The sequence below is a fragment of the Hylobates moloch genome, unplaced genomic scaffold, assembly GCF_009828535.3.
Source record: "Hylobates moloch isolate HMO894 unplaced genomic scaffold, HMol_V3 SCAFFOLD_1, whole genome shotgun sequence".
NCBI classification, from domain to species: Eukaryota; Metazoa; Chordata; class Mammalia; order Primates; family Hylobatidae; genus Hylobates; species Hylobates moloch.
Window position 1 is genome coordinate 69509971 of NW_026652276.1, and position 13456 is coordinate 69523426.

The 13456-nt window shown below is 41.0% G+C and overlaps 1 protein-coding gene across 5 annotated transcripts in view; it reads right to left on the reverse strand.

Annotated features, from left to right (window-relative positions):
* Nucleotides 1-13456, reverse strand: part of RAPGEF4 (Rap guanine nucleotide exchange factor 4) — a 333867-nt gene that overhangs the window by 120365 nt on the left and 200046 nt on the right. For all 5 annotated transcript variants that reach the window (XM_032755351.2, XM_032755350.2, XM_058441092.1 and 2 more), the window contains one exon: nucleotides 10989-11008. In XM_032755351.2, coding sequence (XP_032611242.1) covers nucleotides 10989-11008 — 20 coding nt within the window. The remainder of the gene's footprint in view (nucleotides 1-10988; nucleotides 11009-13456) is intronic.

A 13456-nucleotide genomic window follows, 5' to 3' on the forward strand; every position in this document is an offset into this window, starting at 1 on the left:
TGGACAGTTAACATGAGTAAAAAATAATCTATTTAAGATGCTGTTGTGTTTGAGTCTTTATTATTACAGCTGAACCTGGATGACAAAGTCATCTGGCCTGGAAAACAATATGTTACAATAGAATAAAATTCTATGGAGGAAATAAAATGGGAATATGATTTAAACAACAAAAGGAAATAATATAATGTTGTAACTATTAAAAAGTTTGTTCATATATTTTTTTAAGTGGTGAGCAACAAATTATTTTTCACAATGCCTGGTCTAATATACTGTATGCATTCCATAAAAACTTGCTGATTAATAGACCCATTCCTTGAGAAAATTTGTTTAACTTACAGGACTGGAACTCAATTATTCTGTACGGACTTGCAGACCAGACCATGCTACATTTAGCAAAGTCAAATATCAACAATATGTGAGAATGGAAGACTATATATGTGCACATACGAATGGATGAATGAGTGAATGAGCTGGTTATTTTGGTGGTTTCCAAGTACTAGGAATCTTACAAACGAAAATAACATTTACTACTAATATTTCCACTTTTCATCCAAATATCTTGTGCCATGTAACTAAAACTTGAAGGTTAGACATGGATGAACACTGGAATGACCACCAGAGGGAGCCCACGTGTTTTTCTGAATATGGCAGACACCAAATTGAGAAAAAGGAAGAAAACACACACAAAATATAAAGCTGGGAGTGGGCGCATGGGGGGGTGGTGGGGAGTCGGGGGCTGCGAGGAGGGGCGGGAAGGGGAAAGGGAAGCATTACCTGTTTCAGTCATTTAAGAGACTATATTTTTGAATGATAGAACCATTTATGCATCTATGTCACAAATCCTTTTACTAAGGCCGGGCGCGGTGGCTCACCCTTGTAATCCCAGCACTTTGGGAGGCCGAGGCGGGCGGATCACGAGGTCAGGAGATCGAGACCACGGTGAAACCCCGTCTCTACTAAAAATACAAAAAATTAGCCGGGCGTGGTGGCGGGCGCCTGTAGTCCCAGCTACTCCGAGAGGCTGAGGCAGGAGAATCGCTTGAACCCGGGAGGCGGAGCTTGCAGTGAGCCGAGATTGCGCCACTGCACTCCAGCCTGGGCGACAGAGCGAGACTCTGTCTCAAAAATAAATAAATAAATAAATAAATAAAATCCTTTTACTAGGCACCTGTACACTGCAATGCTTTGACACTTATAAAAGGAGAATTGGTTAAATGTAAGATTTAAAAAATCTCACATAGCCTAAAACTAGCAGGTCCTGGGTGGGCTGCTGTGATAACATCCATGACTCTCCGCTGTGCCCCAAACAAGCCAGCTGCCTTCTCCAGCTTATCTTTGTGTTCCTGCTCTCACTCTCTATTCCGGTTCATCTTTGTGGTTAACTTTGGAGGAAGGTTTGGGTGTGGCTTCCTCACTTTGTTTGGGATTGGGCTATCAAATTACAGCACCAGAGGAGCATTTGGTGTGACTTGGGAATTTCTGATTCTCCTGTCTGAGCCGTTATAAGGACAGTAAGATGAATGACTTTCCATTTGTTATCCTGAAGTCTTCCCAGAACTGAGAATTGAACCAAGTGCTAACAGGAAGCAAGAGCACCTCTCTAAGGCTTTCCAGGCCCAATCTCCACTTACACCAGAACCCACAGGCCTGCCTCAGAGAGACCCCCCCAAGCTAGAAAAATATCCTGGGAATGAGGCTATAGAAACAGGATGTGATCTTATCTAGAATTACGCTCCACGTAAACTGAATAGAATGTTTTCTATTTGAGATCAGTGTCGAGTTTTGGAATCCCCTCCCACCTGTCCAGCCGCCCCCCCGCCAGGCCCCCGCCCCCCACCGCCTGGCTTGATCTTACTAATCCTTTTATTGTGGTAAGTCAGATCACCATTATACCAGTGAGGAAACTGAAGCTCCTGGAAATGAGTGACTTGTTCAGTGTCACTGGCTATTAAGTGTCAGGGATGGGAACTGGCAAACATGCGCTTCTAGGGACATGGATTGTAACAATGGATGAGTATTGAACCCCGTCATACTAATGTCTTTGGAGACACAAAGAAAATTATTGTCTTCCTTTTCCCTCAAACTACAATTGAGTGAAAAGCATGACAGAAGTGAATTCAATGACTTAGCCCTTGTTTTACCCAAAATTTTCATGGTATGTTTTCTCAAGTTTCTTTTGTGTCTGGATGGGGTGATCATAAATCATGTATGCAAATAAATTAGCACAAACAAATTGAATTCCACAGGCTTAGGTACTGGGCTGAACGCTGCTAAATTTAACATGCTTATTAACGCCTTGAATATGGAATCAAATCAAAAACACTCTTATCAAATTTAACAATGATACCCAATTGAGTGGGGGTGGCTGGCAGTTAGGAGAGCTAGTTTGAAATTTAAAATGACCTTGACAAACAGAAAAGGAAAAAGAGGGCAAAATTCAATAGAAAGCTTTGCAAAGTAATTCATTCAAAAGAGGGGGCAAACAAAGAGAACAACAGAAACGAGGGAGTATTGACTGGGTAATTATAACGGAAAAGGAGCTGGAGGTCAGAGTGAACAATAGCCTCCAAACTCGAGCTAGTTCTGTCATTTTAAAAAAGAAGGCATGATTTTGAGAAGTAAAATAGGGGGAAACTCAAGCTAATTCCCCCTCCAGACTCAAAATAGATCAAGCTCTTTGAGGAGGGGTGAGGAAGGTGTCTTGTTGGGACACTGGAATGCCTATGGCTTGGAAGCCAGGTTTTTATAACTTTGAAAGGGATCCTTAGAAAGAAGAGAGGCCAAAATAATTCAGAAGAGAAAATTCAGGTACTCTTTTCCTGTGTTCATGCAATGCTATCAGCCTGACATATTGTTTTCCTTCCCCCTGGGTAGCACCCACCCAGACATTGCCTCCTCTGTGGGGCTACTTTGAACCCTTTCCCTTCTTCTTAAGAACTACACAGTCCCACTATGTGTCTCCACAAAGCAGATACTAGAGGCCAGCACTGGCTAAGTCCTTGGCATACATTATCTCATTAATACTCTTGAACACCTCCCTGGGCAAGATGCTACTATTATTCGCCTTCTGTAGACGAAGAAACAAATGAGTAAGGCAGTTAAGTAACTTGTTCATGTTCCCATGTTAGAAATTGGCAGAGCTGGGAGTTTAACTGGAACCCTAAGAGCTTCTAAATCCCTGTCCTGAGGCCACACTACCCTGACGACATGAGCACCCACAATACTTCACTGTTCTTATTTGTTCACGTGCGCTTCTGTCTAGGCTGCAGTGCCATATTTTCATAGTCCTATATGACGGCCTGAGATTGATCAACAAATGTTCATTAAATTGAAGGTTTTCAAGCAAGCAGTGGTATATTCCATGGGTGTTTCTGAGTCATTCTTTGGCTGAAGGGAAATAGAAAAGAAAACTAAATTAAACTAAAAAGGATTTAGACATTTATAAAAACTGGCAATAGGAATTCTGAATAATTCTGGACCATATTAGTAAGGGTGATTTGATCATTTTCTTTTCTGAAAATTTTACAGAATTGAAATTGTTATATACATATTTACACATGTACAAATACATATGTATGTGTCTATATATATTATGTGTAAGTGTATATATATGTGCATTTACCTGTCGTCTGTCTTCAATGTAATGTCATCTAAAGGTAAAGAGGGTGACTACGGAATATTTAATATCTGTGGACTCAGGGAGCCTGCCTGGCACAGAATTGTTGGTAGAAGAGAATCTAAACCCTAAATGACATGTCAACACTAGATTAGTTTATCCAATCTGAGAACACTACAATTTTTTCTGCTAACCATAAGACATATTTTGCAAATAATTTGTTCTCAGTTTCTCAAAACAATAAAAATCCAAACACATCAAACATAAAGGATACTATCTATTTTATCTTCACGGTTAATTGAGATAACATGCTAGCAGCCCAAAGTAACTGGTGATGACGATAATTGCCTTCAGTACAGGATAAAATATCTCTGAAGACAGCAATATACTCTCCTACAACTCGGAAGCAGCAGCTGCGTACATTACTAATAACATGACATCACACTCCTCCCTCTCCGCTGACAGTGGAACAATTCTGAGCCGCATCTCAAGGCCATGAAATGTTTTAAGTGAGAGCAAGAACAAGCTGTTGGCCAAAGAGAAACTCATTTCTTTTATTATTATTATTATTATTATTAAACTATCGAACATTACACAGGTTATCTGGGATAGCTTGCCAAATCAAATTCTGATGACTGAAGATGGAGGGAGCATATTCAAAGCAGGGCCGTGCAGTATATCTCAGCTGCAACCCTAGAAAATCGTCAGCATGGCAGCAGCATTAAAAAGTTCTATTTCGTAAGAGAGATTTTAAAAATTGCAAAGAAACCAAACATAGAATATTAAAACAATCACCAAATGTAATTCATAGTATTACAAAAATAATTCTAAAACATAGCAATGAATCATCACCCCAATACATCTCCTTTCACCAACAAACTCACGGCAAGCAGGTCCTAGGAACAATGTCCAGGGCATTCAAAAGCAACCAACACATGGCATAACTGACAACAGAAGGATCAGAGTTCTAGAGTATTACCTACATTTCCTATTTACCATTTAGATGGATGACAACTACACATCATCCTAAAAATGCAATTAGCTTACCACTGCAGAAGCTAGAGAGAGAGATGGTATGGCTAGCTTTTGTAAGAGTTGAGGAACAGATGGAATAAAAAGCAGAAAGAAATTCAGCAAGGACAGTCTGCCCCATAAAATGCATAACTCACAAGTACAAAAACAAACATTTCCTCAGAGACTGGAGAGCTGAAGTTGTTCTTGGCACCTTCAACATGAAGTCACGGTGTTTTCTAGAAGGTGGGGCAAAATAAGTCGTGGCTTGGGGGTTACGCTTTCTAATAGGCCAGCTAATGAGAGGAGTATTTACACACTACACAGCTGACAGGATTGGGCCAGCAGCACTGCTAATCTAATCTTCATTTGGGTGATAAGCCATGTGTCCTTCAAAATCAGGACAAGATGGCTCAAGATTTTCAAAGCTTCAGCATTTTGTGGTTTCGCTCTCCTATTAGAGTTTTGTACCCTGGCCAGTTACACAACAGTTTCAGAATGGTAATGGCACTAGTGAGGCCACTGGTACCCTAGAGCAGAGGGACACAGCTGCCAGGGGTACACCGGTGACACCGGCCAAGGTGTCTTCATAGGTTCGGCCTGGATCAATCATGTAAAGCAGGGTTTTAAAAACTGTGTTCTGCAGAAAACAGTTTGAATTCAGTTGGTCCTCGAAAGGTGGAGTTGAAAGGGTTTATACAGCCTTATGGGATTATCTCTGATTGTTGGTTTTTTCTTTTTCTTTCTTTTTTTTTTTTTTTTTTTAGAGACAAGGTCTCACTCTGTCACCCAGGCTGGAGTGCAGTGGTACGATCCTGGCTCACTGCAGCCTCAACTCCTGGGCTTAAGCAATCCTTTTGCCTCAGCCTCTCAAGTAGTTAGGATTACTGGCATGAGCCATCAATTATTTGAATTTTTAATATTTTAAGTTTGTATGAGGATACATAATTTCTTATTTCTTTATCTGGCCCAGAATTTCATTGTCTTAGCCAGTCTGTAGTGATAAAATGTTGTCATATACTAGGTGGAAAATATTCTAATTTGTTCTCTCTAACCTTAAAAAAGAGCAACAATAAAGATAAATAAACGTTATTGTATTCCCTAAAAATTCCCCAAATTCCTAACGTTTTGACCCTCACAGTCAAAAGGTTCTTATTATTCTACTGCCTTTCCCTTAATGAGAATTTCCACAAACTGTGAAACTTATTTCCTTACTAGTTGCCATTTGAAACCTTACATCTTTATAATAATTTCTAAAACTTATTCTTCATATAAATGACCCATAGTTTTTAAAGTTTGAGAAACTCCTGCTTTAAGTAATCTCCTTAAGATGAGACTTGCCAAGTGGTTTGAGATGATCTCCAGGCTGGGTCATTACTAATTACTAGCACGAATTCTTCTAGCACTTGGGAAACAACTTTGAGCTCCACATTGATAGTGATTTATAGTGAGAAAGCATTCTTCAGTATTTAGCAAAAAGCTTATTAATCATACTATCAATACTATAACTGCCTAAAAAATGAGGACCTCGGGCTGGGCGCGGTAGCTCACACCTGTAATCCCAGCACTTGGAGAGGCTGAGTCGGGCAGATCACAAGGTCAAGAGATCGAGACCATCCTGGCCAACACGGTGAACCCTTGTCTCTACTAAAAATACAAAAATTAGCTGGGTATGGTGGCACGCGCCTGTAGTCCCAGCTACTCAGGAGGCTGAGGCAGGAGAGTCACTTGAACCCAGGAAGCAGAGGTTGCAGTGAGCTGAGATCACACCGCCGCACTCCAGCCTGGCAACAGAGCGAGACTCCGTCTTGAAAAACAAACAAACAAACAAAAAACACACAAAAAATGAGGACCCCAGATGATCCTCTGGGAAACAAGATGTTTATAAATCAGGAAATGAGATTATGTTGTAATATTTCCGTGAGTCTACTTCTCTGGCTCCTTCCACACTGAAGTAAAGTATTACCTTCTAAAACTAGGAAACCCCATAGCAGTTGCCCTTTCAGAAGTATGGAGCACAATAAGCAACAAAATCTGCATAAGTAGCCAAAAACTAAAGACGGTCATTATTTCAAAAGGCAACGGTAACATTCAGCATTCAACATTCAAGCTTTCTTATCATTGTGATTTTTAACTTCAGTGTTAAACATGGTCAGTCAGGTATAGCACATATAAAAGAAAGAAACAAATACAACTTTAATAGATCAAAGAGAATTCCTTTAACAATCACAACCCTATCAAAATAATCAACTTGCTTTATTGGCTCCACGGTTTTGCTTCCTTCCTTCTTTCCTTCCTGTCTGCCTGTCTGCCTTCCCTCCTTCCCTCCCTCCCTCCCTCCTTTCTTTCCCTTCCTTCTTTCCTCCCTTCCCTCCCTCTGTCCCCCCTCCCCCTCCTTCCTTCCTTCCCTCCTTCCTTCCTTCCCTCCTTCCTCTTTCTTTCTTTTTCTTTTTCTCTTTCTTTCTCTCTCTTTCTTTCTTTCTTTCTTTCTTCTTTCTTTCTTTCTTCCCTTCCTTCCTTCTTTCTTTCTTTCTCTCTCTCTCTCTCCCTCCCTCTCTCTCTCTCTCTCTCTTTCTCTTTCTTCTCACTCGGTTGCCCAGGATGGATTGTGTAGTGATACAATTATGGCTCACTGTAGCCTCAACTTCCCAGGCTCAACTGATCCTCCTGGGACTACAGGTGTGCACCACCACATTCAGCGTGTGTGTGTGTGTGTGTGTGTGTGTGTGTGTGTGTGTGTGTGTGTGTACAGAGTCTCACTATGTGTCCTGGCTGCGTGGTTGTTTTTCCAACATTTTTCTTGATATTTTGTAGGTTCCAGGGTCCTGTATTATCTCACATTAAATGATGTCTCTATCAATTATAATAAATAGTAGACAAAATAATCCAGCAAGTAGCTGCCCATCCATTTATTCCTACAAAGATGCAATATATGAAAAGGAATTTATTTTTGTGCAAGGTAAGCCTGAGTCTGAGAATAAAATGTAGCTGGCAAGGCAGCCACAAATAGCACTTGTTGATGTGTGCATATTTGATTAAAAGTTAAACATGGTGGCTGGGTGTGGTGGCTCACACCTGTAATCTCAGCACTTTGGGAGGCCAAGGCGGGCGGATCATGAGGTCAGGAGATCAAGACCATCCTGGCTAACATCGTGAAACCCCATCTCTATTAAAAATACAAAAAATTAGCCAGGCATGGTGGCGGGCACCTGTAGTCCCAGCTACTCAGGAGGCTGAGGCAGGAGAATGGCGTGAACCCGGGAGGCAGAGCTTGCAGTGAGGTGAGATCATGCCACTGCACTCCAGCCTGGGCAACAGAGTGAGACTCTGTCTCAAAAAAAAAAAAACAAAAACAAAACAGTTAAACATGGTGATTAACAAAATGATGAGGAGAAGCTGGGAAGGAGAATTTTTTTTTCTACAAATAATTTGTTTGGACACTCAAACAATAGTCTAAATGTTTTTATTTCAGTCCACAGGCATATTATTGTTGTTTTGAAACATAAGGGGAATATAATATTGCCCAGCATGTAGTTAAAGAAGCTGAAGGATAAAAGAAATCATCATAATACAACTTGTCTCCTACAAAATAAACATTTTCAATTAACATCACTTTAAGGCTCTTAAGCTTCTTTTTATCTTTCTAGCGCTTTAACTTTGCTCATGAATGTCTTTCATTTCATTTGCTGTACTTTGACTGATGGCATTGGAGGGCCTTCCTAATAACACATGGTGATGATACATCTACTCTATTTGCTAATAGAGAATTAAAGTGTGGTTCTCTGTTTGCTATAGAATCTGACCTACAATAGCCTAGACAAATACAAATAAACATATACTACTACTAGTATTAGGGAGATGGCCTGGCCAGTTCCCCAGATCTTTCAGAACAACATGCTAACAGTTCATTGTTTCTGACAAGCTCATTGTTCTGCAAACTTTAAATTCCTATTTTGTCACAAAGTGAGCTACATGATGACAGCTGTTAGGCCCTCTGCTTAGAGCCCTGTGCCTGTTGTTCCACTGCAGGGGGATCCCACCTAAAAGTCACTGGGTGCCCAAGAGCGACTGCTTCCTTTTGAAGCCTAGAACATTTCAGCCCTCTCAGGGCTTGGACATGCTGTGTGAGCTCCTCACATCACTGATAGTCTCTTGATGAGGAAGGACAAGGCCTTTCTGTCTTCTTTATTTGGCAAATGATTTGTGTATTATTTGTTGTAGTTACTTTATGTAGTAAAGTACTTACGTCAAGGACCATGCTATTTCATCTGGTGTTATGTCTTAAACATCTTTTAATGTTGGACAGTCTCTTTATGTCCAACATTTTTATGTTGGAATCTTTATGAGCCTGATTATCTAGAGCTTGACTCAACATACAAAGATATTTTTTAAAAGTTTTTTGAATATCAATGGCAAGGTTCACTGAAGAAGGGGCAGCCATAAAAGGCAAAAGGACAGTTAATTTATTAAAGGGTAGGACATTTTTCAGAGGTGAAGAGTAGCTAGAAAATGATACAAGACTTGAGAAAATACTAACTAACCACATTAATAGTCCCAATGTTTACTGAGCCTACCTACTCTACTTGTCTGTCCTTTCTCCACATATTATCTCAATCAATATTCATAATTTCCTTTTAAGGTAACATCCACATATTAAAGAGAAGATGACGATGTTTAGACAAATAAAGTAGCTTGGGCAAGATCACACACCTAGGAACTGAAATCCTTTGCCAGACCAAACGAAGTAAATTTTGGTGTAACATTTGAAGTGACGTTGCTAGGTCTTAAACCCAAATCTAGCCAGGTGTGGTGGCTCATGCCTGTAATCCTAGCACTTTGGGAGGCCCAGACTGATGGATCACTTGAGGTCAGGAGTTCGAGACCAGCCTGGCCAACATGGTGAAACCCCATCTCTACTAAAAATACAAAATTGGCTGGGTGTGGTGGCGCATGCCTGTAATCCCAGCTATTCGGCAGGCTGAGGCAGGAGAACCACTTGAATCCGGGAGGCAGAGGTTGCAGTGAGCTGAGATTGCACCACTGCACTCCAGCCCGGGTGGCAGAGTGAGACTCCATCACAAAAAAACAAAAACCAAAATCAATCCCCGCCCCCCAAGTTTGTAGTCCTATAGCAGTGGGCTAGAATTCCCAACCAGTCCTTTTAAAACCAATACTATGAAAAGAGGAAGAGCTAAAGAAAGCCAGAGGCTGGGCGCGGTGGCTCACGCTTGTAATCCCAGCACTTTGGGAGGCCGAGGCGGGTGGATCACGAGGTCAGGAGATCGACACCACGGTGAAACCCCGTCTCTTCTAAAAATACAAAAAATTAGCCGGGCGTGGTGGCGGGCGCCTGTAGTCCCAGCTACTTGGAGAGGCTGAGGCAGGAGAATGGCGTGAACCCGGGAGGCGGAGCTTGCAGTGAGCCGAGATTGCGCCACTGCACTCCAGCCTGGGCGACAGAGCAAGACTCCGTCTCAAAAAAAAAAAAAAAAAAAACCCAGAGCCTGATACCTGAGAACGGATATGGAAATAATCTAAATTGAATTCAGAGAGTATATCTTCCCACAGACACGGGACTGAAAGCAGAAAAAAGCAAGGGTGACAATCCTGTAACATTGCCACTTGGATACAGCAATCAAAGGACATAATTATAAGGTGATACATCTGAAAGCCAACCAAGCACTGCTCCCAATCAATCACTGCATACTCCTATCATTAACCCTTCCATGTTGTTGTCTAAATTTAGATGTTAGTTAATAGAATGAATACTATTATTATTTACATGCAAAGGTATGCCACTAAACCATGGCCACTCTTGCAATGCTTGCTATTTCTTGGTGAAATCTTTGTCCTAAACCTTCTACCCTTTTACAGAAAGAATACAGTTTTACAGAAACAATTATAGCAATTAATTATTTTCAGTTTCCAAAGAGAAAGTTTAACACTAGTGCACTTGTACATAATTAGACAAATTCATCAACTGACCCTGAATTTCATAGTTTGTATTCCTGCTAAGGAAAAACAACTAGTTTTCTATATGCTATCAGGCTAATGATTTGTTTGACTGCCATGTATGCATCATCAGAAAAAGAAAACACTTAGCAATTGTAGCATTTGCCCCTAAAATAACCTTTCTTCAGACTGGTTACAATCAGGGACATGTGACAACCATGTCAGAGCAATCAACCTTCTCCCCTTTCTATTTCATAGTGACTTGCCAAAGATGCCAGAATGAGATTAGAAAAATATTTATTGCTCTGTTGAATGTGGGTCAAGAGCTCTCTTTGTTGGTAGGGTTACCATGATTATTTTTTACCTTATAACAATTTTTAGAAGATAGGCAGAGAGAGTAGCTACTCACGTTCTCCTTGTCAGGAATCCCTACAGGAGGAAAAAGAGACAGAGAGAGGCCATGAATTGTATAATCAACCGGTAAAGTGGAATTGAAATTTTGCTGAACCAAACCAAGTAAAATTTCAGTGTTTTCAATTTGCATTTCTGTGAAAACTTACATAATGCTGCTTAGAAATATAAAAACTTACATAATGCTGCTTAAATAAATCAATGAATCAGGAGCAGGGCCATGTGCCCAGACACCAAAACCCAGGCTTATTTTGCTTCTACCATATGGTTTACTTTCACAGAGGTAAATACCCATCACTGATTCATTCTCACCGTGAAAACAACTGATTCCACTGATTTAGGCACCAGAACACTCAGAATTTTGGAAAGGCACAACAACTCCTAAGTTTAACATGCTGTGATTTTACTTTGCAAACCACCCCACTCAGCTCTAGTGAGTTGAAACTGGGGCAAGTAGCACATGAAAGACATTGGAAAACAACTTCCATTGTGAGCAAAGCAAATTCCTGCTATCTCCAAGTCAAGTCTGAGCATGGCAGAGGCTGTTTCCAGGGGTATCTCAGTGTTCTGAGCTAGAAGGCTAATGACTCATCCATTTGCTCATTTGTCATTGATTTACAAACATTTCATGAGTATCTACTACAGGCAGTCCTATTCCTTTTTACCTCCTTCAGGCTTCTTCCCTGGTAAGGGTGGCCACACTGGGAGGTTCACTGCCCCAGCAGAGCTTAGTGTCTCCAGTACAGCAGGCACAAGTGACCTTATATAGAGGAGACAGAAACATAGGTCATTTTTACATGTGGCTTGCACCTATCTTCAAACTAGTCAAGCAGTATGAGGTGGTTTGCAACAAAAAAATACAATAATCCAAATTCTGAGTAAACAGGACATTTTGTTTTTACACAAGGAGCTACACAGGATTTACAGTATCAGCATTAAAAGAACTGAGTGCTGGCTGGATGCAGTGGCTCACACCTGTAGTCCCAGAACTTTGGGAGGCTGAAGCAGGTGGATCTCTTGAACCCAGGAGCTCGAGAGCAGCCTGGCCAACATGGTGAAGCCCGTCTCTACAAAAAATTAGCTGGGCATCGTGGTGCATGCCTGTAGCTACTTGGGAGGACCGCCTGAACCAGGTTGGTTAAGGCTATAGTGAGCAATGATCATGTCACTGCACTCCAGCCTGGGTGACAGAGTGAGATCCTGACTAAAAAAAAATAAAACAAAGACAAAAACGAAAAAGCAAAAAACCTGAGTGCTCATCCTGGTAGGTGGTAGTACAGAATGCAGGAGGGGTGAGGATGAAAGAGACTTTGGAAACATTCCCTAATAGAAGCTTTGATCCACAACTGGGACTGCGCAAGACATAAAAACACAGTCAGGAAAGAGGCAGAGAAGAGCTATTCTCTGAAACAGAGAGTATTAACAGGCTCGCTATCACTTCCCAGGTCTGTCAGAAAGAGGAAGGATGGTCTCAGATCAGCACTCTGAAGCTCATCCCGAATCATCCATTCATCCGTCCACCCATCCATCATCCATCTGAAAGAACTAGGGTTGATTGTATGAGGTTATGGGATATAACAGAAGCTTACTTTCTAGCAGGTTCAATAAGATAAATACACAGTTGCACAAATCACCATATATGAGTAGCTGGAAATTAGGGTGTCTGTAGAGAAATGACACTGAAAAGGTGATTTGAGGCCACACAGGAACTTGACAGTTGGGCTAAGACATTAATAGTCTTGGAATTTCACCTTCCATGGCAGGCAACGGAAGATCATTGAAAGGTTTCAAGCAGCAGAGTGATATGATCAGGAGAAAGGAGGGAAGGAGACTGTCCAACATTAAAAGATGTTTAAGACATAACACCAGATGAAATAGCATGGTCCTTGACTGAAGTCCAGTTTGAGCAATCAGCAATAAAGACATTCGGTTGGGAACATTTGAATATGGATTGGGTGGTGGATGTTATTAAGGAAAATCATGCCAGCTACTAGGTGTGATTGTGATGCTCTGGTTACACATGAAAAAGTCCTTATTTTCAAAAATGCGTGGTGACGTATTTGGAATGACGTGTATATGTGATTGTGATTAGAAGAAAAGAATATGGCAAAAATAATGTTAAAATGCATATTAATTTACCACTAAGAAATATATCGAAGTACTAAAATATTGACATCAGTTAAATGAAAGTGATGAAAATAAGGGTGTTAACTGTACCATTCTCTCCACTTTCTGTACATTTGAAATTCATAATAAAAAGTAAAAAATGTCTTGGGGAAATCAGGCCTAGACTAGACCAAGGGTGAGATAGTGAAGGTTCAGAGCCAGTTGAGTCATTTCTGCCCTAAAATCCAAAGAGATGAGGCCCAAGGCCAGGTGGCTGCAGATGGAACTGAAAGGAAGACCGTGAACACGCAAAGGAAGGGGGCTGGGCCGGGGCAAGCGGGGGTGATGGCAAGAGAAAGG